General features: G+C 42.7%; 1 protein-coding gene across 3 annotated transcripts in view; it reads left to right on the top strand.

Annotated features, from left to right (window-relative positions):
• The first annotated feature begins 456 nt into the window (after positions 1–456).
• Positions 457–23,814, top strand: part of chst15b (carbohydrate (N-acetylgalactosamine 4-sulfate 6-O) sulfotransferase 15b) — a 57,700-nt gene continuing 34,342 nt past the window's right edge. For all 3 annotated transcript variants that reach the window (XM_027016805.3, XM_027016803.3, XM_081697900.1), the window contains exon 1: positions 457–1,046. In XM_027016805.3, the coding sequence (XP_026872606.2) occupies positions 1,044–1,046 (3 nt within the window). In that variant the 5' untranslated portion in view covers positions 457–1,043. The remainder of the gene's footprint in view (positions 1,047–23,814) is intronic.

Genomic DNA, 23,814 nt, shown 5'->3' with positions numbered 1-23,814 from the left:
TAGACTATGTGGGTTTACTGCTACTAAGAGGAAAGAGTATATGTGACATTACTTTTACATTTAGCCTTTTGGATCAGGCGCCGCTTGAGAAATGAGTAAGAGGGAGGATGTGAAACGAAGTAAAATTATCTTTGCTTGAATCAAACCTGCATTCACAAATTTTGACTCTAATAATCGTTCACCGTCTGTACAGAACATTCCATGCAGGTTATTTCTAAGTTAATAAGATAATAACGTAACGACAGTCACATTTAAAACGGTGTAGGGTATATGATCGTGCTCAAAATATTGATATTAATACTTTTCTATTCGTTTTTTCTCGCCAAATTAAATGTGTGAATGTGTTTGTAAAGGAAACGCGGATTTATAGAGTAGGGTGTGAACGTCCTGGCAGAGAAAAAACAGCAATGTGCGTAACTATCTGTATTGTCATCTGCACATCCCCCCTGCCGCCACCCCCTCCTGTAAGCTCGCTGTTTCGAGTTGTTAAATCACGTTAAATACAATTGACGGGCCTTCGAAGGCTTTTCTCTTCGCGCTGTTTTGTTTCCATAAATAACCCTACCTAGACATTGATTTCTTTTGGCTATACCAACTCAAGTCCTCAAGGTACTTTTTCACGAAAGCGAAACTTGCAGTTAAAAGAAAACATCGAGATCTTCAAAACGAAGGTGGACTCGTAAGGAAATCGTAGCTATAAAATAGCAATAGATAAATCTTTTGAAGTCGAATAATTTCCTAAGTATAACTGAAGCGGTTTAGAAAGAGCCAATCGTTCGCGAACGACCCATCACAGGAGACCCTCGGACGGAAACAAGGCAGCGTTGTCATAACGTTCGCGCAAAGACGCAAATGTTACTGAACGTTTCACTTCTCGCGCTGTACCGGCATTCTAATAACTGATTGCGTGGAGTGGATTTTCTCGGTCGACAATCTTCCAGCTAGTACCAGTTCTCCAACAGGATCGAAAATCAATTCAGGGGAAGACTTGTAAATGGAAGTTCGTACTGACTCCCTTTGGACAATTAAGACTTCATCAGTTCATGGTAAGCTGCATCTGCCATATATTTCTACGATCTACTGTTTCACGATGACTTACGGTTTCCATTGTATTTCCATTTAACAGCTACTAGTCTGCATCCGATTATCTGTCTATTCCCGAGGTTTAACCCTGGGTTTGCCTCTATAACGACCGCTTTGAGGTGAAAGGTTCTGCTGCCGGTTTGAATGGCAATACTATGCATTCAGATATTCCCGTCCACTCTTGTACTCGCCACTTTCCAATGCATTGTATCCTAAAAGGCGTAAGTGGTCATCCAGCGTAAAGCCGCTTTTTTGCCGTTAACCTATTGCGAAACTGCTTACCGAGTCATAGACTACTGTACTGTTTCGTTTATCAAAAAGACTACACAAGGGAGTTTTAAACGTTTAATAAAGCAGAATTTTGATCAAGACATATAATCTCTTGTTATTTTGATCTACAAGTCTGAAGTTGTTTCAGTTTATCTGTGAGGGCATATACAGTACGGGCAACTCTGCTGTGCTTATTAGGCACGCGCTGACAAAAGTTAAATTTAAGCGCGAACACAGGCTCCAGTTTTTATTATATTACGTTTTTTCTTATATACATTCTATCACGTATTTTCATGCCATGAGTACATGCTGTGATGGTGCCTCTGTAAAGTTACTGTGCAGCCTGTTTACTTAGTAAGTATATGTACGTTTTATAAAGGTAAGGTTTGTAATATTTTGGATGTGCAGCTATACACTTTTGGATTAGGCAAAAGTATCACCTATTCAATATTTAAGTCACCTAACTTACAGTCTAGAGATTAATACTCGAAATGGGGAAAATCAAACAAAGAAAAAAATGAGCTGAGTGTTGACAGCTTTAAAACTGTAAATGAAGAATTTCGTTAAAACGGCCCCTGCTGCCTGTACATATGGAAAACAAATATTGTGTCTGCGCATTTGCTGCAACCCCCCCCCATACCCTATTAGATAGCGCATGCTCTTGAAGTGTTTTGCAATGACTTGCCAATTAAAGCAGTTCCTCATTAGGTTTTGATGCTGACAAACTCTGTCCCATCCAACTTTGTGTTTTATACCAGCTCTACACTTCCACCTAGTCCAGCACAAACGAATGAACTTCCAATTTCTTACCAAGCTCTACATGAAATGAACTAGATATGTTAGGTCCTAAATTGGATACCATACATTGCCCATGCTTGTGTTTTCTGTGAGCCAACACACCTTATTTTACCCATTAAATGTTTAAAAATGACCTATAAGTTGTGTTAAAGAGAAAAGACTAAACCTTGTAGTACAATGGTCCACCAGGGCTTGATTGTGACACCAGAAATTACACAATATACATTATATATCTCTATAGGCAAACATTTACAGTGGAATTACCCATAGTGAAGAGCTCATTGATTTTAAACGTGGTACATATAAATACAGAACATTATGTACATTACAGCAGTTAAATTAGCAATAGTGCAAATCCAGTGAATATGTGCAATAAAGTTCTGAAAGGGTATGTGGTGCATGTGGTGCTTGTCTGGGGGTTGTGAGAAGTGTTTTTGTTTAGGAGCACCGTGGTTGTGAAAAGTATGTTTAGCAGGACTGTGGTTGTGAGAAATGTGTTCAGGAGGACTGTAATTGTTGGAAGTGTGTTTAGGAGAACTGTGGTTGTGAGAAGTGTGTTTAGCAGGGCTGTGGTTGTAAGAAGTGAGTGGGCCGCAGAGTGCTGCGTCATGTAGCATTTGCAATGCCAAGTGTTGGCTGGATTGGTGTAAAGCATGCCGCCACTGCACTCTGAAGCAATTGAAACTGGAATGATGAATCATGCTGGTGGATGCCATGAGAATGCTACCTACTGGAATGCATAGTACCAACAGTAAAATTTTGTGGGATAATGGTCTATTTTTTAAGGTTTGAACTACACTTTAGTTCCAGTGAAGGGTAATGTTAGTCCTTCAGCATATGAAGGCATTTTTGACAATTTTATGCTTTCAACTTTGGGGCAATAGTTTGGGGAAGGTCTTTTCCTCTTCCAGCATTACTGTGCCCCTGCCCACAAAACGAAGTCCATAAAGACATGGTTTAAGAAGTCTAATGTGGTGGATCTCCAAAGGCTTGCACAAAGCCATGGCTTCAGTCTTACTGAACACCTTTGGCATGAATTGAAATGTCAGTTGTGAGTCAGGAGTTCCACAAATGCTCTTATGACTGAATGGGCCCAATTCCTCAGGCATAGTTCACACTAACATAGGTAGATTGGAAATTACATCTGTCTTCATGGGTTTTGCCCATGAATCCACATTAAAATGTTTTCACCACCACCATCTTTTCAAATACGCACTAAAAAGTCTGTGATTCTGAAAATAGAGCTTGGGAATTTCAGTGTGGATAAGGGAAAATGTATCTTCTAGAAAACACTGACAAAGTTGCTATCTGACCTCCACAGTTCCAAAATGGTGGAACCTGTTGTCATGCTTGCTGCAATAGGTATTTTAATTTCGTGTTTAGCTGATTGACTTTATCTGTCCAGGAAAAGAAGTTATCTTTCCTCACCATTTTGTCTAAATGTTTCCTGCTGTGTTGCACGTGACTTTGTAAACAAAGTAAAGTAGCTAAAAAGAAATATAAGTCATAGGTCTGTGTGACAAGAAAGAGGCAGGTTGCAAGTGCGAGTCAAGATCATGTTTAAACAAAAAACATTTAATAAAAACAAAAGCAAAAATGAGAACAAGAGACATAAATACGAACAAGGAACAAACGTCACGAATATATGCCTGAACGGCAACACAGATACTACATTAAATGATTTCTAACAAGGACAACTAGGGAGCCAAACAAAAGGATATTTATAAAAGGAGTCAAATGGGTAAGAAACAAGAAACAGGTGTAGTGAGGAAGGTGGTTAACGTGGTGACGAAATGTGGGAAACATGGAAGCAACACAAGTACATGGAGACACGTAAAACAGAACAAAGCACAAACAAAATACCATGTGGACAGTCCATCACATGGATGGATAAGTTGTGGAGGGGAGCATGACAGTGAGGCACACGCGCATGCTCACCAATCACCATTTCCATTGTTTTTAAGTTTGATTGTAGATGGGGAACGTCTGGAAAATGGACTGAAAATGCTAGTGTAGCCAACACACAAAAACAGTGTTTTTCAATTTACTCCTATTAGTGTGGACTAGGCCTCAGAGACACTCCCAACATCTTATGCAAAGCCTTCCCAGAAGAGTGGAGACGTATAGCTGCAAACAGGATGCAACTCCTTATTAATTCCCATCGCTTTGCAATGGGATATGCAACAAGCTCATAAGTGTGACTCTGTAACCATGAGGGGAAACACAGAAAGAGGACACATATGCAGACACAATTGAAGACAGTGTTCCACCTATCAACACTTTAACTCATGCACATACGCACATACTCACACACAACACCTTGAAGAGTTTTGCATACATGTACTCTTTTGTATATTCTATTTTTGTATATAAAAGGTCAATATGGACATGTATTTCCATATGGCTTGGGTGTTGGTGTGTAATAGAGGTGCCACATTTAATTTCTAGGTGCCATTTTATCTTATTCCTGTTTAGAAAGTCCTTATTCCTCACTTTTTATTTATTTTGGCCAAAATAGGGCATGAAGGGTTATATAATTAGAACATAACTTTTTTTGAGACAGTATTAGCTACATTCCTGTTACTCCTGGTGTATCTGCTTTCCTCATTCGAGTGGTTTGTAGTGGCTTGCTTAAAATGGCTTTATAGAGAAATGAGTCAGAGACAATGTGGGAGGTCAGCCTCAGTCCCGACTTCTCAGCGGGTCCATTTGTAACCCGAAGAGACACACTCGACCAACTCTGGAATTAGATAAGGAGAGCTCAAAAGCTGTTTCAAAATGATCATGAACAAGAGGAAAACTGACCTTAATGCAATATATAAACAAACAGACATGCTTTTTCTCTCACACTGGATAAATTGCACTCTCTGGATAAGAGCTTAATAGCTGGAACAGGAAACTTCACATGCAGTCAACGAGTGATGGCTTGACTGAGATCGAAAAGAAGGTTCAATTTATGGAACAAAAAGTGGACAAACTGGAAAGAGACTGTGGTATACAGTTGAAACTAGAAATGCAGGAATTGGGATAAACAACGGTTGATTGACTTATGAGGAGAGACGTTCAGCTAAAAAGTAGGATAGTCACACAAATCCACAACCTCTGATGAGTTGGAAACCAGAAACATGTCTAATGCCTCCACCACCTCTGCCACCAGAAATCACAGTCGGGTGAGACAAATCACCCTACTGAAGGATGTACAATTACAAGTACATTTGTATGAGCTGGCACAGCTAATGACTGGTGATTATGCAGAGAAAAGGTACATTCATGGGTGGACTTAATTGGGTGGACTTCATATGTTCCTGTCTGGAGGCAGAAGTTGGAAAGTGGATCCAAGAAAGGAGAAAAGGAACACAAAAACCCATTTAAACTTTCACCTTTTGGTACATGTCTGAAATGGAGATGTTCTATATCAGAGAAGCAAATTGTACAGGCAGTTGTACATGAACTGCAGTTCTCACCTTGCTAGTTAGGTTAGAGTTGGAACAAAGAAAGAGACTTGTCAGAAGGTAATTGGAGTTAGGTTAACATGTGTCTTCCACAACACTAGGGTTAGGGAGCATCCCAAGGCCAGTCACATGATCCCTCCAAAAAGCCTGAATAAGTTCACGGTCCAGCATGTGACGGGAGGGGACTGAGGATTGTTGCTCGGGCCCGCATCCCTCCCAGTCCACACAAATACTGGACACCACCATGAACCTGCCGGACGTCCAAGAGACGCTTGACCGTGTACGCCAGTGCACCGTCCACTATGCACGGACCCGGCAGGTTGGAGCGGCCCACCGAACACAATACGGGCTTAAGGCGAGACACGTTGAAAGTGGGGTGGATCTGCAATAACGGGGGAAGGGCAAGGCGATAAGAAACAGGGTTTATGCGGCAAAGGACCTTGAATGGCCTGATGTAGCGAGGAGCAAGTTTGCGGGGCTTCCCACACAAAGGCAGGTCGTTGGCCGATAGCCAAACACGCTGTCCAGACCGATAAGTCGGCACTGGTTGCCATCTATTGTCGGCATGTTTTTAAGCAGCAGCAGCAGCAACAGATAAAAGAGCCCAGTGTGCCCTTCGCCAGGCTAAGCGGCAGTGCCTGACTGTCTGCTCAGCAGACCAAACACCCACGTTGGCTTCTTGGTTGGGAACCATAGGTGGAGCACACCCAAACTGGCACTAAAATGATTACATGCTTAAGGAGGAGTGCCACGGGGTGTTGTGGGCAAACTCTGCCCATAATAGGTGCTCAGACCAAGACAATGGACAAGAAGAGGCCAGACAGCGGCGAGTGCGCTCGAAGTACTGGTTAACCCTTTCAGTCTGGCCATCTGATTGGGGATGGAAGCCAGAGGACAAGCTGGCTTCTGTGCCTAACAACTGACAGAAGGCCTCCCAAAACCGACTAGTGAATTGAGGCCCACGGTCTGACACGATGTTGCAAGGCAGCCCAAGAAGACGGACCACCTGTGTAAGCAATAATTTAGCTGTCTCCTTCGCAGATGGCAGTTTTGGCAGTGCAAAGGATTGGCCAGCCTTGAAGAACCTGTCCACAACCACCAAAATCACTGTGTTGCCCCTTGATGGGGGCAGCCCTGTAATAAAGTTGAGTGACAGGTGAGACCAAGGGCGTGAAGGCACAGCCAGGGGGTGCAACAGACCAGCGGGCCTTGTCCTGGGGTCCTTGAACTGAGCACAGGTGCGACAGGAGTTCACAAATGCTCGGACGTCGGGTTCCATGCAGGGCCACCATAACCGCTGATGGAAAAACTCAAGCGTCCGTGTGACTCCTGGGTGCGCCGAAAAGGGGGATGCAGGTCCCCATTTGAGGACCTGAGCTCTAACTGCCTTAGGTACATACAACCGCCCCAGAGGGCCTCCACCTGGGTGTGGTTCAGCAAGAAGGGCCTGACGTACTGCCTTCTCAACCCCCCACTGGATTGGCGCTATGATGTGGGCCCTGGGAATAAAGGTCAAGGGCGGAGCAGAAGAAGACAAGGATTCCCACTGGCAGGAGAGGGCATCTGGTTTAATGTTCTCAGTGCCCAGCCGGTATGATAATGTATAATCAAACTGGGCAAAGAACAGTCCCCATCTGGCCTGGCACAGATTAAGTCGCTTGGCCTGCTGTATGTAAGCCAAGTTCTTGTGGTCCGTCCAGACCAGGAAGAGGTGTTTTGCCCCCTACAGCCAGTGCCTCTGCTCCTTGAGCGCAAGCTTGACCACCAGGAATTCATTGTCACCACGTTGTAGTTGCTTTCTGCCGGGGACCAAAGCCGAGAGAAGTAGGTGCAGGGATGCAGTTTTTTGTCCTCGCTGCATCGCTGGGACAGAACTTCACCAACACCCACCTCAGATGTGTCCACCTCAATGATAAATGGAAGCTCTGTATCAGGGAGCCAAAGAATAGGAGCCGTGTTTACATGGCGCTTTAGTTCTTCGAATGCCTGCTGGGCTTCGGTGGACCAGCAGAACCGACCAGACATCTTCCTGGTCAACGTGGTCAGTGGGTGGGGCTGCAACCATGCTAAAGTTCTTCACGAACCTATGGTAAAAGTTTGGACCAGACGCAGCGAGGTGGGTCTAGGCCAGTTCTCCACAGCCTGTACTTTGGCAGGGTCCAGGCATAATGCATTGTGGGAGACAACAAATCCCAAAAAGATGGTTTGCACATGGAATGTGGACTTCTCCAGCTTGATGAAGAGGTGGTTCTCGAGCAGGAGCTGGAGATCAAAATGGGCTTATATAGAGCTAGCCTAGCTGTTGGGCATCAAGCCTGATTAGTGGTGTGCCTGACTCAAGGCCTCCCTCTGGTGGTTGGAAATGGGCCCATATGCCCGTTCTGGTGATATTTTGAAGGTTTCTGTAATACAAGTCTATTAGCAAAATGACAGGAAATCTGAACAATGATATTGATGATTTTCACTATGGGGACAGGCCTATATCAGCCTGTTCCTTTAAGAGTTCTGAAGAAGGGTCTATGCATTATTAGTAAAATGTCACTATGTAACATATTATGGTACATTAGCTAGCCAACTTTAAATGGTGATGACAAGTGAGGGGGAGTGGATTTTTCCACCAATTTTGGTCATATCCATTTCCCACCCATCAGGTAAGTCTCCCCTGTCACACAGCTGCGAACCAGGGAGGGCAAGGGCTGTCACATGCCACATCTTTCCCCAAGATGCAGCTCATTCAACATAAGGGGTTGGATTAACATGCTCAGAGGATTGGACACCCATGATTGGACAGTGCTGCTATAAAATATGCTGAAAATATATTGGGCCATTACTGCTAGAAGATTAGCATTACCACCAAGATTATTGATCTCAGCATTCAAAAGAGCAGGATTCCTGAGCACTAATTAAGGAAACCAGAAAGAACAACAACTCACTATCAATAGTTTCGCTGGACCTCACCAAGGCTTATCCCATTGTTTCTCATAAATCTCATCAAAAAGGCACTAAAGTACTATCAAGTGCTATATGATGTGAACCTGGTAATGCACCACATGGAGATGCTGAAGATGCCTTTTACTGTTAAAATTTTTCCAAAAGGTGGCAGAAACTGGAAAAAGGCATCATGGCTGGATGCACAATGCCTATGTCCCTTTTTACAACTACTATGAATCTGTTACTGAAAGCAAGGGAGATGGCATGCAGGGGCCCAAAGGATGATGCAAGGCATCCAGCATGTAGGGACTTCATGGATGATATGGTTGTAATGACATTATCCATTGCAGGGACCCAATGGGATCTGATCGCTTTGGAGTGCATGACTAATTTGGCAAGGATGAAATCTAACATTAGAAAATCAAGGGGTTTATACATCCAAAAGGGGAAACTAATAAAGAACATATTTGTTATCTAGAATGACCAGATTCTCATTATCCAAGATAAATCAATCAGATGCCTGGGGGAGCTTACTGAAAGTCTGTTGTATCATACAAGATGTTAAAGGCAATCAACAACAGCCAACTCCTGGGGAGATTCAAAGTGTGGAGCTTTCAGTATGGAATTATACCCAGGCTCCACTGGGTATACAAGCAAAGCAGTCCTTCTCTACTAGCCCCACACCTTCAGCAGTACGAGCACAACGCTCCAACTGACCTAAGTACACCAACACTTGGCTCTCATTATCTGTTCCTCAGCTGTTAGTTATTTATCAGTCCATCATCTTATCCTGCAACACTGCACTTCGCCACATGCTCTTGCGCCATTGTTTTATCATTCTGCAATCTGGTTAATTCCTATTTCTGCGTTTCATTGTGGGGTACATGTATTTAGTGTTTTAGTACTCTTTTATGGCTAGTTAGCCACGCGGTGTCTTTTTTGTATACTTTCGTTTTGCATTCATGTTCTAGTTAACTGTGTTCTCTCTTTTGTTTCTGTAGGTTTTACTGCTTGTCCATTCTCCGTGTTATCCATTAAACTTGGTAAAGCATTCATCCTTATTTGCTTGTCTTAGGTTAGTTTAGCAAGCTAGTCATCACTAACCGTGTGCTCTCTAGACATTTTAATTCAGGTTCAAGTCATAAACTTGAGGCTGGGAAGATAGTGTAGCATAAACTTGAGGCTGGGAAGATAGTGTGATGAGAATGCACAATAACACCAACGCTAACAGTGGAAGTGATCTCACAGTCATGATCAAACAAGGACACAAATTCTGGGAAAAACTCAGCAAAATAATTGGCCAATGTTAGTGAATGCCTTCAGGTCAAGGACCTGTCAGCAACTCTGAAAAGTGACACCAGTGTTTATTCTAGTCTTAGCTCCAGCTTTGTCACTCTCCCTTGCTGGCTTACTTTAGTTCTACATTTCTTTGCTTTGATCACGGGTGAAGCCGCAGAAGACAACTGGCTCTCCATATTCAGCAAAATTGCTTTCAGTCACTAACTTTAAGCACTGTGAGCCCCCATTAATCTTACTCAGGTAACCAGCCTATCAAGCCGGGCATTCTTTTCAAGCTTGTGCATGTGCCAACAACATGTAAAGATGCGTGGGAAAAGCTACCAAATCTGACATGACAGCTCTGACTTTTGAATAAATATTTCATGCTTTACAGGGTAACTTGCAGCAGCAAAAGGACAGATATTTTTCCCTTATCACTCAGTAAGGCAACCTGTTTTCAATTTTAAACAACCAAATATGACATAGTGCAGCTTTAAGAAAACCAAACTCTTGTTCAGACAGGATTTTTAGCTTGTTTACATGATTAAGTGTTTTGTTATAGTCTTCTCAAGACATTTTGAAAACTCTGGTAGAACTGCTTAGGTGATAGTTGCTGAATAGTCTAGGGTCTCCTGTTATGGCAGCTTTACTGCCATTTAGAATGACACCTGACTCCAAAGATTTTGACAGGATACTATATCTTTTCTAATGAAGTGACTGTATGCATATATACACCTTTTTATTGGTATCCATTATCAAACTGGGGAACTGTCCCAAAACATTTCATACTACTTATTATTAATTTTTAGGGACTTGCAAAGATTGTATGTGATATGTGTTCATTTACTAGTGTTCTACCAATGAGGGTAAAATGCTTAACAATAACAAATTACACCACTTATAATCCTTTATGCCAAACAAACAATAAAAAAAAGAAAAACCACGCCTACCAGTTGGTAAAGGGAATCAAAGGTTTCTAAAGTTATCTACAGTTATTAAGATACATAGCATGCATTATTCATTTCTATCAGAGATAATTTAAGCATTTTCTTCATTCATTCCCATCCCATCAAGTTTTTCTGGTTTTAATTATAATGGTTCTAATATGTATTGACTTAATTTGCCCATTTTGTTTGAAAGCAATACTTCTTGCCCAACCTTGTGATTGAAGGTGAAAAGACATAAGGTTTTTCTTTGTAAAGCTAAATTATGTAAGAAACATCTCATGGATGCACTGGGACGCATCATCAATGATGTAACCTGGAGTTGTCGGATGTTTTGGGTCTCTCAACATCAGAAACCCTCGCCCAGGGGACCCAGCCAGGGTTGATTAAGCCCCAACTTGCATCCCAGCAGCTACCCATGGATCAGCCCTTTTGTGCCAAAGCCATCTTGTGGCTTTCTCTGCGGTTCAGTTGCAGATTGTATGGCCCTCTTCTTAGCCATTCCTAAGATGCCCACTCAACTGAGAGCTCTGCAGAGGGAGCAACCTGCAAAGTCTCCATAGCCCACTTCTGTGGGCTCATAACCTGTCCTCCAGCTTCTGCCTCTGCACATCTCCAACAGTACATGATACTTGGCACGTTTCCTCTCGTTGGCTTCCTCCTTGCGCTCTTCCCAGGACACTGTAAGTTCCACCATGATCAGTTGTTTCAAAGCTGCAGAGGTGATGATCATGTCTGGGCGGAGTGATGTTTCAGCTATGTGCTGAGGGAACTTCAGCTCCCTTCCCAGATCAACCTGGAGTTGCCAGTCAGAGGCTATATGGAGGAGGCCTGTTGTTGTTCTGGGTCATGCCTGAGGTTTATCTCCCGCTTTGATAAAGGTGATTATCTTCTTTTGGGCGTGATTGTGTTTGCTGGTGCTGATGGCTAGGGCTATGCTCTCAGCAACTTGGCAGAGCATCGTAAACCACCTGCACTAGGAACCAGTCATGATGGAAGTCTGCCTGCATGATGTTTGACCAGGAAATCCTGCGCTGCAGTGTGCTCTCCCACCTAGTCCATGCTCTCTGTTGCCGGAATCCCACTGCCCTGCTGACTCGCTCTTCCTCCACACCTGCTCGGATCTCTTCCTGGAGTAGATGGTGTCTCTCCTTGCCCTGGGCTTTGCTGACCTGGGTCTTTGGGAAATAACCCAAGCCCGCTCTGCCCATCGCCAAACTACCAACCAGTGCATTTTGTCTGACGCGAGACTCTGCCACCTCCACTTCCTTTTCAGCCTGCCATTTCCTTCCTGTCCTCACCTCAATGCCGGCTGATGAAACTTTAAATGTTTATTTTTACCTCCAAATATGCAGACTATTCCTGAATTGACATCAACTTGAACTGAAGGTTTCCAAATATCTGAATTGCTTTCATAACTGGTTGATGACATGTCATGGTTAACATCTCCAGGGCAGGGGAGGAGTTAGAAGTAGTACGTGGTTAGGTGCATGTAAGCACACATAAGCGATTATGTCCCATCTAGTGTTCTCAATTTTGTATTGATTGGTCATTTGGACAACAGGTAAGCTTTACAAATAATCATTTTCATTTTATGATTTATCAGTAGAATTAACAATTAACTTTTTTTTTATATACACCTCGGAAAAAATGCAGAGATCCAATCTTGGTCACATCGGTGGCAGGTTTGGCCATGATGCTAACCTATGTTTAACATGTAAAGACCTGACATGAAATATTCTAATGTGGGCACTGAAAAGATCTTATGTGACAATGGATATCACAATACCAGAGATCTGGTAGTCAGTACCAATACTGTTGAAATTCTGTGGTTCTTGATACTAATTTCAATACCATGACAAACTGCAAACCAATAAAATGAATGTATTTCAACATGAACCCCTTAAAAAAACAACCCAGAACATTTTAGTTAAAAAAGTGGGACAGAACCTTCAAGTAAAAAAAGACTACTGTTATTTAAAACAAAACAATAATAAGACCAAGGTATTTTTTTATGGTTTTGTAGCATTTCTACTGCAGTCCCCAGCTGTCTGAAATCTGAAAAAAATGCAAATAAATATAAATAGTGTAGGTGTAGGTTAATAAAAACCCAGTGGCATGTAGCCTTCAAGTATTAAAAAGGAACAATACCATGCTTAAATAAAAAACAATTAAAAACTCATTCAAACCTGTTATTGCACAGCATTTCAACTGTGGTATCTGGTCATGACACTAAAAATAAACAGGTAAACAGTTTGATTAGAATAAGAAGACCACTGACCCAGTTCCTAGTATCCAGCATTGACATATAACTTAAAAAAAAACTTTCTTTGCCAACTTAAGTTTCTGTAAATAGCACTAACTTATCAGTGTTGTCTAGGGTTAATCTCAACCATTTTGAGGTAACAATAAACACCTGATTTGGTAAAGATTTGGCAATCTGGTGAAGGCAGATATGTTTTTACTAAGCCTTCACAGTGTTGCAGATGTGTCGCCAGTCCTGATAGCTTTGTTGACTGCAAGGTGCAGATTGTGGTCAAAATACCAATATTATTGATATAATATGTATTCATCTTTGAATCCATGTGTAGGTATCCTTTGAAAGCTTTTTTATTACTGGGAGCACTGTCTGTTGTGATGCCTGTTATTATTGAAATGTCAAATTCCATTCATATTCAGTCTTCTCATTAAAAGCCTCAGTAAGTTGTGTGTTCTCAAACACCCCAAATGTCATGAGTGCATCTCCCTTGACTTAGTTATGTACTGCATAATAATAAACATGAAGGTGTCTGCATCTCTGCTTGTTCACAGATCAGTTGTGCAGGCATAGAATGGTTTCTCTCTGAAATGCCAGGTTATGTGTTCTCTAGTTTCATTGTAGGTTTTGGAGATCTCTATGTACATAAAATAATTTCTACTATCTGGGGTTGAATTATTCAAGCATTTGAATTCATTTTTTCCCACAGTGTAAATGGAAACCTGATCCATGCATATAAATTCAGCAACTGTCCTATCCAGTTTCCTTGCTTCATGTGAGTTGTCATATTTTCTGTGCCTCTGAAAAGCTTCAGATATGGTTGGCTGTGTGTGTGTGTTGTCTACTTTGTGCTCGTCTCTCCTCCTCAGCATCCTCAGGCTGATACTGTGAAAAGACAATTAGGAGATTTCAGTTGTTATGTATAGCTCAAAGAAAACCAAAGAGACTGCAGCACACCCAGTAAGCTAACATGAATGAACACACCACTATATATTGATAAGCTGAGTGGTAATGTCAGTAGCCTACTAATGTTAGGCTATGATAATAACAATCTCATGTTATTAGCTATAACTATGTTAGTCTAAACAAGCTAATGTTGCCTTTGTGAATGTTGAGTGTGGAGAATTGCTATAACAGATGCAGCTGTCACAATTCACAAATAACAGTAACATTTCAAGATATGACGGTTTTTGATGACATGTTAATATAAATTTACTACTGTTACTTGTTCACCATAAACTCTGTGTATAGATCTCAATGCCTGTCCTTGATAAGTTTGAGGTGTTTCTTCTTTTTTTTCAAAATGTTCTGGGACACTGTTTGCATACTGGCCTTTGCTTGTTAGTAATTGGTCCCTAGTCAAGCACAAAATATGTCCATAAACAAAATTTGGGGTGTGTTTTTTTCCACAATTTGCAGCACACTTATTGCTCCACCTACCCTTGCTGACACATATTTCTACATGTTTGTTAAATTGTTACCTTCCTCCTTCATCCCATTGCATTTGATGTTAGACTACACTAGTAGGGTTATTATGCTGTCCTTACCAGATCCAGAGAAATCGCAATCTCCAGAACTTATGATGGCTACGGTACTTTTGGTTCCTTTGGTGCCATGGGAAAGGAGTACCATCTTGTTTTCAGAATTTTGGACTTGGTATAGAAGTATCAAAAGTATTTTACAATCTTTTGTATTGTGAAAATAGTAGGCCCACTTTTAACATAGTCAGGATTTTGGTAAAGATTATTATAACAGATTATTGTTGAGAATTATATGGTTGTTTATATTTTGTTTATTGCTAAGTTAGCAGAGAACTAGTTAGAGGACTGACTTTCCTTGTGAAGGTAGTATGCTTGTGTATGTAGGGAATGTGTGTGTGGGAGATACAGGACTGTATACCACTACAGAGAGGTGTGTGTGTGTTTGTGTACATACTTTTTTTTTGCTACAAATCTTTGAAAACAAATAAGATCAAACAGTTTAATTATTAATCATTAATCATTACTTCATTTTTTTAGGAACGCAAAGTATTGCTTCCCTAAAGAGGCATCATGTCACAAGATCTGGTTACAGTTGACCTAAAGAATTGCTCAAATTTGACAGAAAGTGTAGCTCTCAAAATCTCACATCACCAGAGGTAAATAACAACACGCTATATTTACTCTGTTGCATTTGCTTACGTAACATTCTGAACAAACTGTACTTTTAAGTGTTATTTTAAAAGATGGTTCTTTATACTCTTACTTGAGTACATTTGCACTGCAGCTTTCCAAACTGCACCACTGGTTAGGTTTCCCTTTCTCTACATTTTGTTTAGAGGAGTGCTGCTATGCTAACAGATATTCCTTATAAGAGATCTTCCATGCAAAATCCACTGTGTATTTGTACTGGTTTCAAATCAGACCTACATGGATAAATAGCACATCAAAATGAATCAAAGTGAATCGTTTGCATTCTTATATTCATCTACTTTTCCTTCAGTTACATCAAATTTAATTCAACACACATTTTATGCATTTTTGAACTCCTGGTGTCCTCATAAATTGGACTGTTAAGTGATCCCTAAAGATTACCCCTGAGTGTCACTGCATTGCTTGAGTAAGTAAGCCAACTGGATAACAGACCAGCAGCAAACAGTGAATGGAAAAGATTTTCCGCATGGGATGAAAGATAAAATTGATGAAAAATAGCTGTATTTTCCTTAAAGTTATTAATGAAATCAGTTAATCATGAATCCAATTATGTCATCAGTATTCTGATGGATAAACAATGGCGAGCTAGCTAAATGTATAGTAAAATATGATCCAGTTATGTCATCAGTAGTAATATGTTGTAATCCAATGATGTTGTTGATATTCTGATAGATAAACAATGGCTAGCGAGCTATACTTAAACTTAGTATATGTGTCTGATAGATAAACAGTGGCTAGCTAGCTATATATAAACTTAATACATACAACAAAAAGTAACAAATGCAGCAGCTGAACAAAGTCATGACATTCAGTATGCTTCATGCTGAGGGAATCTTTCAAGAGACATTTTCTGCTGTTATAATGTTTAAGCTTTGTTAATGACTGTATAAATTGACAATTCTTTCAACCTCCTACAGGTGCTGTTGCTTAGATAAGCAATGTGTCCAGCCGGTCTCACTAACCATTCACCCAATTTCAATGTAAATATCATGAAAAGTAAAATGTCTAATTACCTTGAGCAACTCCAAGTTATTCCCCCAATTTATGCTAATCACAAAGTGATTTGTTACACATACATGTGCAATAATTAGCTGATATCAAAAATCGCATGTAGCCAGCTACAACACATTGGGTCATTAAACACCAATGACAATTTCTTACTGCACTTACATCTCCCAGCCAATAAGGCTGAAGGTGTCCCTGCCAAGATTAAAAGCAGTCATGTTGGAACAAATAACGTAAAGGACAAAGGAATCAATTTATGTGATTCCATTAGCGATATGTTATGGATGCAGACATGTTGGCATAACGTGGGACTGCATTTATTTAACCTATATGAGTAGATCCAAATGTCATTCTTTTATCTTTATTCACAGTAAGATGCTGAAATTCTGAATCTGTTGTCAGATAGCAAGAAATTGAGCAAAACATTTTTATTCATATAGTGAATAAATGTGATCATGTAGCTTTGGTGTTAACTTGAGTATGCTTTTCAGTTTTAGATCATTGTAATATTTTGGTTTCACCATAGTGTGGTCCCTGAATTCAGATTTTATGTTGGATCTATATTTTGTGATATGCAGACAGAAATATTGACCTCAGATTTTAAAAAGAGCTTTCTTATTTCAGAAGTATAGTATTAGATTATTTGAGTATTAGGCTTAGTGCTTGCCATTGTGTTGCAGTGCACAGAGGTCAAATTCCATCTCTTGCTCTGATAATCTGGATTTTTAGACTGCATTCCATTAATGGGAAACTGCGATGACTATAACTTGGTCTTTCTTTTAACTCATCCCATGATTTGTTTTAAGTGTTTGGTATGAAGATGGTGGAGACCAGCAGGTTTTGGCAACCCTCCCCATTCTAGTGAGGGTCACTGTCCTACTCTGATGTAGTCTGCACACTACTGACACTGTCCTGCTTCTTTAATAGACCATTCAGTGCTTCATCATCACTTTCTCTCTGTTTACTATATTGTGTTGTATTATGGAGCAGAACCTGTGTGTGTGTGTTTTAATAAAGGGTGTCAGAATTTAAGCAGCAAGGCATGCTGAAGTCAGACATGTCACACAGCACTGTCCCAGACCACTCTGTCTCCTTTTCTTCTTTCCACTCCTCTCTCTCTGTCTGTTCTAAATAAGCTCTTAGAGACTCAGGAAATGGCTTATATGTAGAGTCAGACATGGCAATTCTAGGTGATCTACATGGGCACATTCTCAAGATGAGTATATCACAATGGCAAGGTTAAATAGATTTTGTATTTTATTATTGTAAGCATCATTTACAGTCATTGAGGTCCTGCTCAGTTATACCAGGAGGATTTTTGACTGCTGAGTAGTAGGAGTGGGTTTTATTAATTCCATTAAACAAAAGACTACATATTGGCATTTTAATCTCAGATTGATTAATTACATCCATTTTACATGTTTTAGTTATTAGTGAGAAGTTGAGATCCAAAAAAATCAAATTTGAATCTCTGTAGCAGTAGTGGGAAAGGTACAAAAATGAAAGTGTTGGATTCAGTACACTCCCAATTTCAAAAGGGCATTACTCAGACATCTAAAAAACTTGAAACTAAAAGGAAGTTCAGTGGGGTCCACAGGAGATCAGGACCAGGTCCATGCACTCATAACTAAGGATGTGGGATTAGCACATTTATTGGGGCTGAGGACACAAGGTGGCTGTGATGAGATCAAGCCTTTAGATTTTTGTCTGAAGGAAGTGCACCATTAAAGTTTGATACCTTTGATTAAAGACTACCCCAAAAAAAAATAAAATAAAAAAAATAAATAATAATTCACTCATCTTTGCTCATCTGAAGTTTAGGAGCTCAGGGATTGGTCAGCTTTCAGGAGAAGGTCAGTGGAGTCATTTTCAGGGCTCTGCACTAGTGAGATTGAACAGGCTTGCTTCAGGTGCCTCCTGAGGTGAATGAGGAACTGGAACAGAAAACATGCTTGGGTTACATGAGGCATTGTAAAGCATGGCAAATGGGAAGGTTACAGGCACTGATGGTACTGCCTGTAGGCCCTTGCAAGTCTTTTAGTTAGGGTGGACTTACTAGTAGTATCTAGGTCTTGTGTAACATTGAGCGGTAAGGAGGCGGCACCGGAACAGCAGACAGAAACTGGGGCAACAGGAGAAGAACCAGACACAGAAACCGGGGAAACAGGAGTGACAGGCAAAGAAGCAGGAACGGACATGGAAACAGAACCAGACTGAGGACGAAAGAAGTGCCGGGAGGGAGGACGAGGATTACAAGCACAAAACAGACCAGGCTAGGGACAGGAACAGAAAAAGGGAGACACAGGAACTGGAATGGTCACTGAAACAGGCACAGAACACAACAGGAACCAAAACAAAACCAGGCAACAGAGAAGGCAAAAACAAATGGGGCAGTAGGAGCCACAGGAGAGCTTTGAGGAGTGACCAGGGGTACAGGCCTGGCAGGAGGCACGGGGACTTGTGGAGTGGTTTCTTCCAGAACAGGAACTGGTGGGTCCAAGGGTGCGGCTGCGATGATCAGCAGCGGCAGGTCTGGGGGTTCCAGAGGCAGGGCTGCGGCCATCAGCGGTGGCGGCAGGTCTGGAGCTGCGGCAGAGGAAGTCAATGGCAGCGGGTCTCAGGGGTCCAGAGGCGAGGCTGCAGGAACAGACCTGGTAACAGGTCGGACAGCATCAACTAGACCGGGAACAGGGACGGAACTGGTGGCATCCACTATGCCGGGAACAGGAACCAGATCAGGACGCGTGGCGTCTCACACTGGGAACAGGACCAAGCTGGGTGGCTTGCGGGATAGCCACAGATACTGGTGGGGTGACCCTGGAGGAAAACACGGATACAAAACCCTCTCAGTGGCTCCCAGAGCACGCACAGGCTATGGGGAGCTCACATTTGCGCTTGAGAACCCATTTCTAGGCACTCGGTTGGTAATCTGCGCATTCACTTTGCCTACTCACATCTTGCGCTGCAGGCCACTCCTCCCTGCAGCATTGGTCAAGATGGGTAGACTCTTGGCACTTACCTTGGATCTCATCAAAATAAACATGATCCTGCTTTTTCCAGGAACAACAAGATGACCGTGTACCCACAGCACCAGGGGATTTGCCATCTCGGGTTTGGCGGCAAGACGCAACAAACTCAGACTATGTAGAAACAGCTGGAGTTTCGCCCCAGCGAAACCACCTCCCAGAGTCTCGCAGACACACGTGCTGAGAGGAGCAAGATTTATTAGGGACAAACCCAAAATCAGAGTCATTTATACAGTCCAGGGTCACAGAGCCAACACAGTGAGTACGAGGAAACATTACAAAACAAAAACACATGAAGGCAAACCAGGCTATAACTAAGGCAAGGGAACACTCAGGACTAGGGAACACAAAGGCACAGAATACAAAGAACCAACCATCAAACCTGCAAACAATGAACCACAACAACAAAGGCACACAGCAGGGTTTAAATACATGAACTAGAAAGGAGGGACAGGTGTACGCAATCAAACAATGTGAGGACAAAACGAAACTATGGAACGGAACAAAACACAAAGACATGGAAAACACGGAACATGGAAAGGACTGATCGTGACATCTTGCCTGAGGATAACTACTAATGAGCTGCCGGAGAGCAGTTCTTACCATATTGCCCAAAAAAGGAGACCTCACTGATTTGAAGAACCAGAGGTCAGTAAGTCTACACATAGATCAGGGCTACCGTGGCAAACTGAACATAAATGAACTTTCCCCATGTGCTGAAGGAATGGCAACAAACTGCTCACTAGGTCAAAGAGACAATCACACATTAGACCTTTACTGAAATCACTCCACTGGCTTCCTTTTTTGGTAGATTCCAATTTAAGATTCTTACTATTACATATGGTACATTACATGGTCAAGCCTTTGTCTATTGTCAGACTCTTTGCTCATGTACCATCTCGCTTTCTTAAATCAGGTGTGCTAGGTCTCTTATATGTTCCACGTACTCGTCTAAAGACTGATGGAGATCGAGCATTTGTAGTGGTAGCACCTAAACTGTGGAATGCTTTTCCTACTTCTATGAGGTTTCCAGTCTCTGTTGATTCTTTTAAAGAGCAGCCAAAGATGCATATTTTTAAACAAGTCTTTGAGCAACTCTATTGCACCGGGGTTGTATGTTTATTAATATTTGCTGCTTTACTGCTGTATTGTGGTTTATTGTTATATCTTATCGTTTGTCCTACTTGTGGTTTTACTGTCTTTCTGTAATCGGAGTTTGTAAAGCACTTTGTGACTTACACTTCCCTGTACTGGCTACTGCAGGAGATGGTTGTCCGTGGGTCATGATGGACTGTCTCAGCAGATGGGCTGCCTAAATTATCTCAGCAGATGTGTGCCTGCATGATTAAATTATAGATTAATAAATTATTTTAAAAACTCAGATCTCTCTTTCTCCTGTCGTTGCCTTTCTGTTCTCTCTTCATTTGTGTGTGCTCAGCAGTGCTCACACACACCCACCGCACTTCAGATCATTACCCCCACAGTGCAGTTTGTAAATGGGTGGATGGAAGTTTTTGCTGTTTTAGCTCCTTCCTGCAGCACTATGAATTTGAAATGAAACATTGATTACACTGGGCAGCAAAACCTTTTGCTTACCAAAAGAAAATGTTATATATAATATAAATGTTATATATAATGTTATATATTATGCTGAATTTGATTGTTTCCTTGGTACTGCTTTTCCATACTATACATAATGACATATGAGTGTACTGGAACATTGACGATGTGATCAGAAAAGATGGCATGCTACACAAAGTTCTTGGTTAAAGTCTTAAAGATAGATTAGAGAAAGGATGACCTGTAACAAGGTGAGGGAATAAGGAGATCATACCACCTGACATGTGGCTGCTACCAGAACTGCCTCAACTCTCTGTCGTGGCAAGATTGCCAAGTGTAGGTGGAAGTCCAGTCATGTAGCGTGATGGCTGGAATGTTCTTGACTCATCGATCGATCCAAGCTGAACCCCACTGTGCATTCCTAACAGTTTCGGTAGACAAGACCGCTCAGGAACTTCTCTCCTTTTTTCTCTCTCCCAAGGCTTTGTCCTTTTTCAGTACAGAGCCACTCCCTAACAGCATGACTCCTGGTGTGCCAGCTTATCAGGCTGTGGCCCTGAGACCAATGCCAAATGGCTAGGCCAGAGGACCGAACAACCCGCGCAGCCAGCGTGAGCAAGATAGGGGAGAAGGACAGGGACCAAAACAACAACAGTTACAGGGATGGACACACTAACTGGCACAGGCACAAAACGACTGGTACAAACAATGTGACAGGGACAGACACAGTGACTGGGATGGGTACAATATTACTCAACATATTAACCAGTCCACGTAAGCTGGCAAGATCCTCGGGCTGTTCCTCAGTTGTCGGCTGGGCCACAGTTCAACCCCCCTGTGGGGAATCAGCCCACGCCAATTTGGGGGGCGGCAACCTTTGCTGTTCTGCCTCAGGAGGCGCACCAGCCACCTTGCCCATCTCTGGGGTGGGCACTGGTGGCGCCTCCTTCCTGCCTTTACTAGGCTTCGGTACAGGCGCACAAGTTCCGGGGCTGTGTGCCCTAGCGAAGGGAGTTTCCTCCTCGAACGAGGTCACCTCTAGATATTTCACGTGGGCTGACTTGCTTGCGCCTAGGCAATACTTCCTGGGCGGAGCCTTGAGCGGTATTGTAGGTGCTGGGGGTTCATCGTTCCCGGAGACGACAAACTGAATGTCACTGTCAGCGAGAGAATCCCCATAGAGGACCTCCTCCACCTCCATTGGTGGATCCTCCACATAATCGGACCCCAAGTCTGACTGCAGACTGCTGTTGCTGTACTCCCCTCTCTCTCTACTTACTCAGCGTAGCCCTCATAATAGTCCATGTAGGACCCAGCAGAGTCCACTTCCTTGTCGATCCTCATAGTCTGGCTGCACTCTGTGGGACCTTGCAGAGTCCGACCATGGCCCATACCCAGCCCCCCCCAAAATCGTCCAGTGGGCCTCCTCCCCTGTTTGTGGACTTATGGAGTGAGGCCAGGATAAGGGAGGATCTTTCTGCGGGGTAGTAGGACCCTATGGAGTCCGACTTCAAGTACTGGACGTCATTGTACCAGTCCCGGTAGTGCAACGTGGATCTGTATGACTCCACTGAGTCCGCACCTGGACCACACCCAGGATCCCCCGCAACTCCCCCAGTCGCACGTTCGCCTGCTGTGGGAGTCAGGAGTGTGCCCAGGAATGTGGAGGGCTTCCCTGCGAGGGCGTTTATGTCCTTTCTCTCCCAGGCATCCTTCCTCGGTCGGTGTTTCTGTGACGAGGAGGTTAAGCAGGATGCGGGGACGAGTCGCATAAACAAGTACACACGTTTTATTTGGGCATATAACACTCACGACGTAGCACTCAGGATATAGGGTGCGGTCACATTGAAGAACACTCATACACATTCAGGGGGAGGGGCTGTACCATACAGTTTCCTGTTCTCTGATTACCTTTCCCTCTATGTGGCACCCAGGGAACTTTGCTCAGCTTCAGGCTGTTACACAGCAAAGTTGGTTGTGTTGGTGGTGCTGTTTGTTAAACCCCAGCTGTCATGGTCATTCCACCCAACTGGTTAGCCTCATACAACAGGCATAAGCAACATGTTATTCACATGTCCTTAAGATGACACTTTTATCCAACACAATTTACAACTACTGCTTGAGCAATTTAGAGTTAAGAGTCTTGCTCAGGGACCCAACAGTGTCAACTTGGCAGCAGTGGGGCTTGAACCAGCAACCTTCCAATTACAAATCAAGTACCTTAACCACTGAGCTACCACTGCCTCAAACTTCTACTTCATAACATCTGAACATCTGTGTGACTCATTTCATCTTGTTTCATCTCATCTCATTTTCTTCACACAGTTCATTACAGGGTTGCGATGGCAGTAGGGTGAGTAGAGAAGCCGTGGTGTCTCAGTGCTCAGCCACTTCCTCCAGCTCCTCCTGGGGGAGCCCCAGGCAAGCAGGGAGATGTCGTCCCTCTAGCAAGTCCTGGATCTACCCTGAGGCTTCCTCCCAGTTGACTGTGCCTGGTATACCTCTAGTGGGAGGCAACCAGGGAGAATCCATATCAGATGCCTGAACCACCTCAACTAGCTCCTTGGATAGCCGAGCTTCTCACCCTGTCATGGATCGAGCCTCGCTATCTAGTGGAGAAAGCTCATTTTGCCTGATTGTATCTGTGATCTGGTTCTTCTGGTTCATGACCATAGGTGAGGTTGGGTATGTAGATTGAATGCTAAATTGAGAGCTTCACTTTATAGCTGAGTTCCCTCTTCACCACTGCACTCTGGTACAATGACTGCATTACTGCTGTCGCTGCACCTAAACAATGGTTGAGCTCGCAATACCTCTTCTCATCACTTGTGAACAAGACCCTGAGATACTTAAACTCATCCTCTTGGGGGAGTCACCCCATACCTGGAGGCAGCATACCATCCTGGAAGGAAGAGGTTCACGAGTAGTTTTATGCCCATGTTTGTCAAGCCTGTCGGTGATGAACAAAAAAGCTACAAGAAATAGGACTATGATTTAAAATACATTTGCAGTACAATT

The sequence above is a fragment of the Electrophorus electricus genome, chromosome 15 (genome assembly GCF_041902795.1).
Source record: "Electrophorus electricus isolate QZ-2024a chromosome 15, ASM4190279v1, whole genome shotgun sequence".
Taxonomy (NCBI): Eukaryota; Metazoa; Chordata; class Actinopteri; order Gymnotiformes; family Gymnotidae; genus Electrophorus; species Electrophorus electricus.
This window is presented reverse-complemented; position numbering and strand designations above follow the sequence as displayed.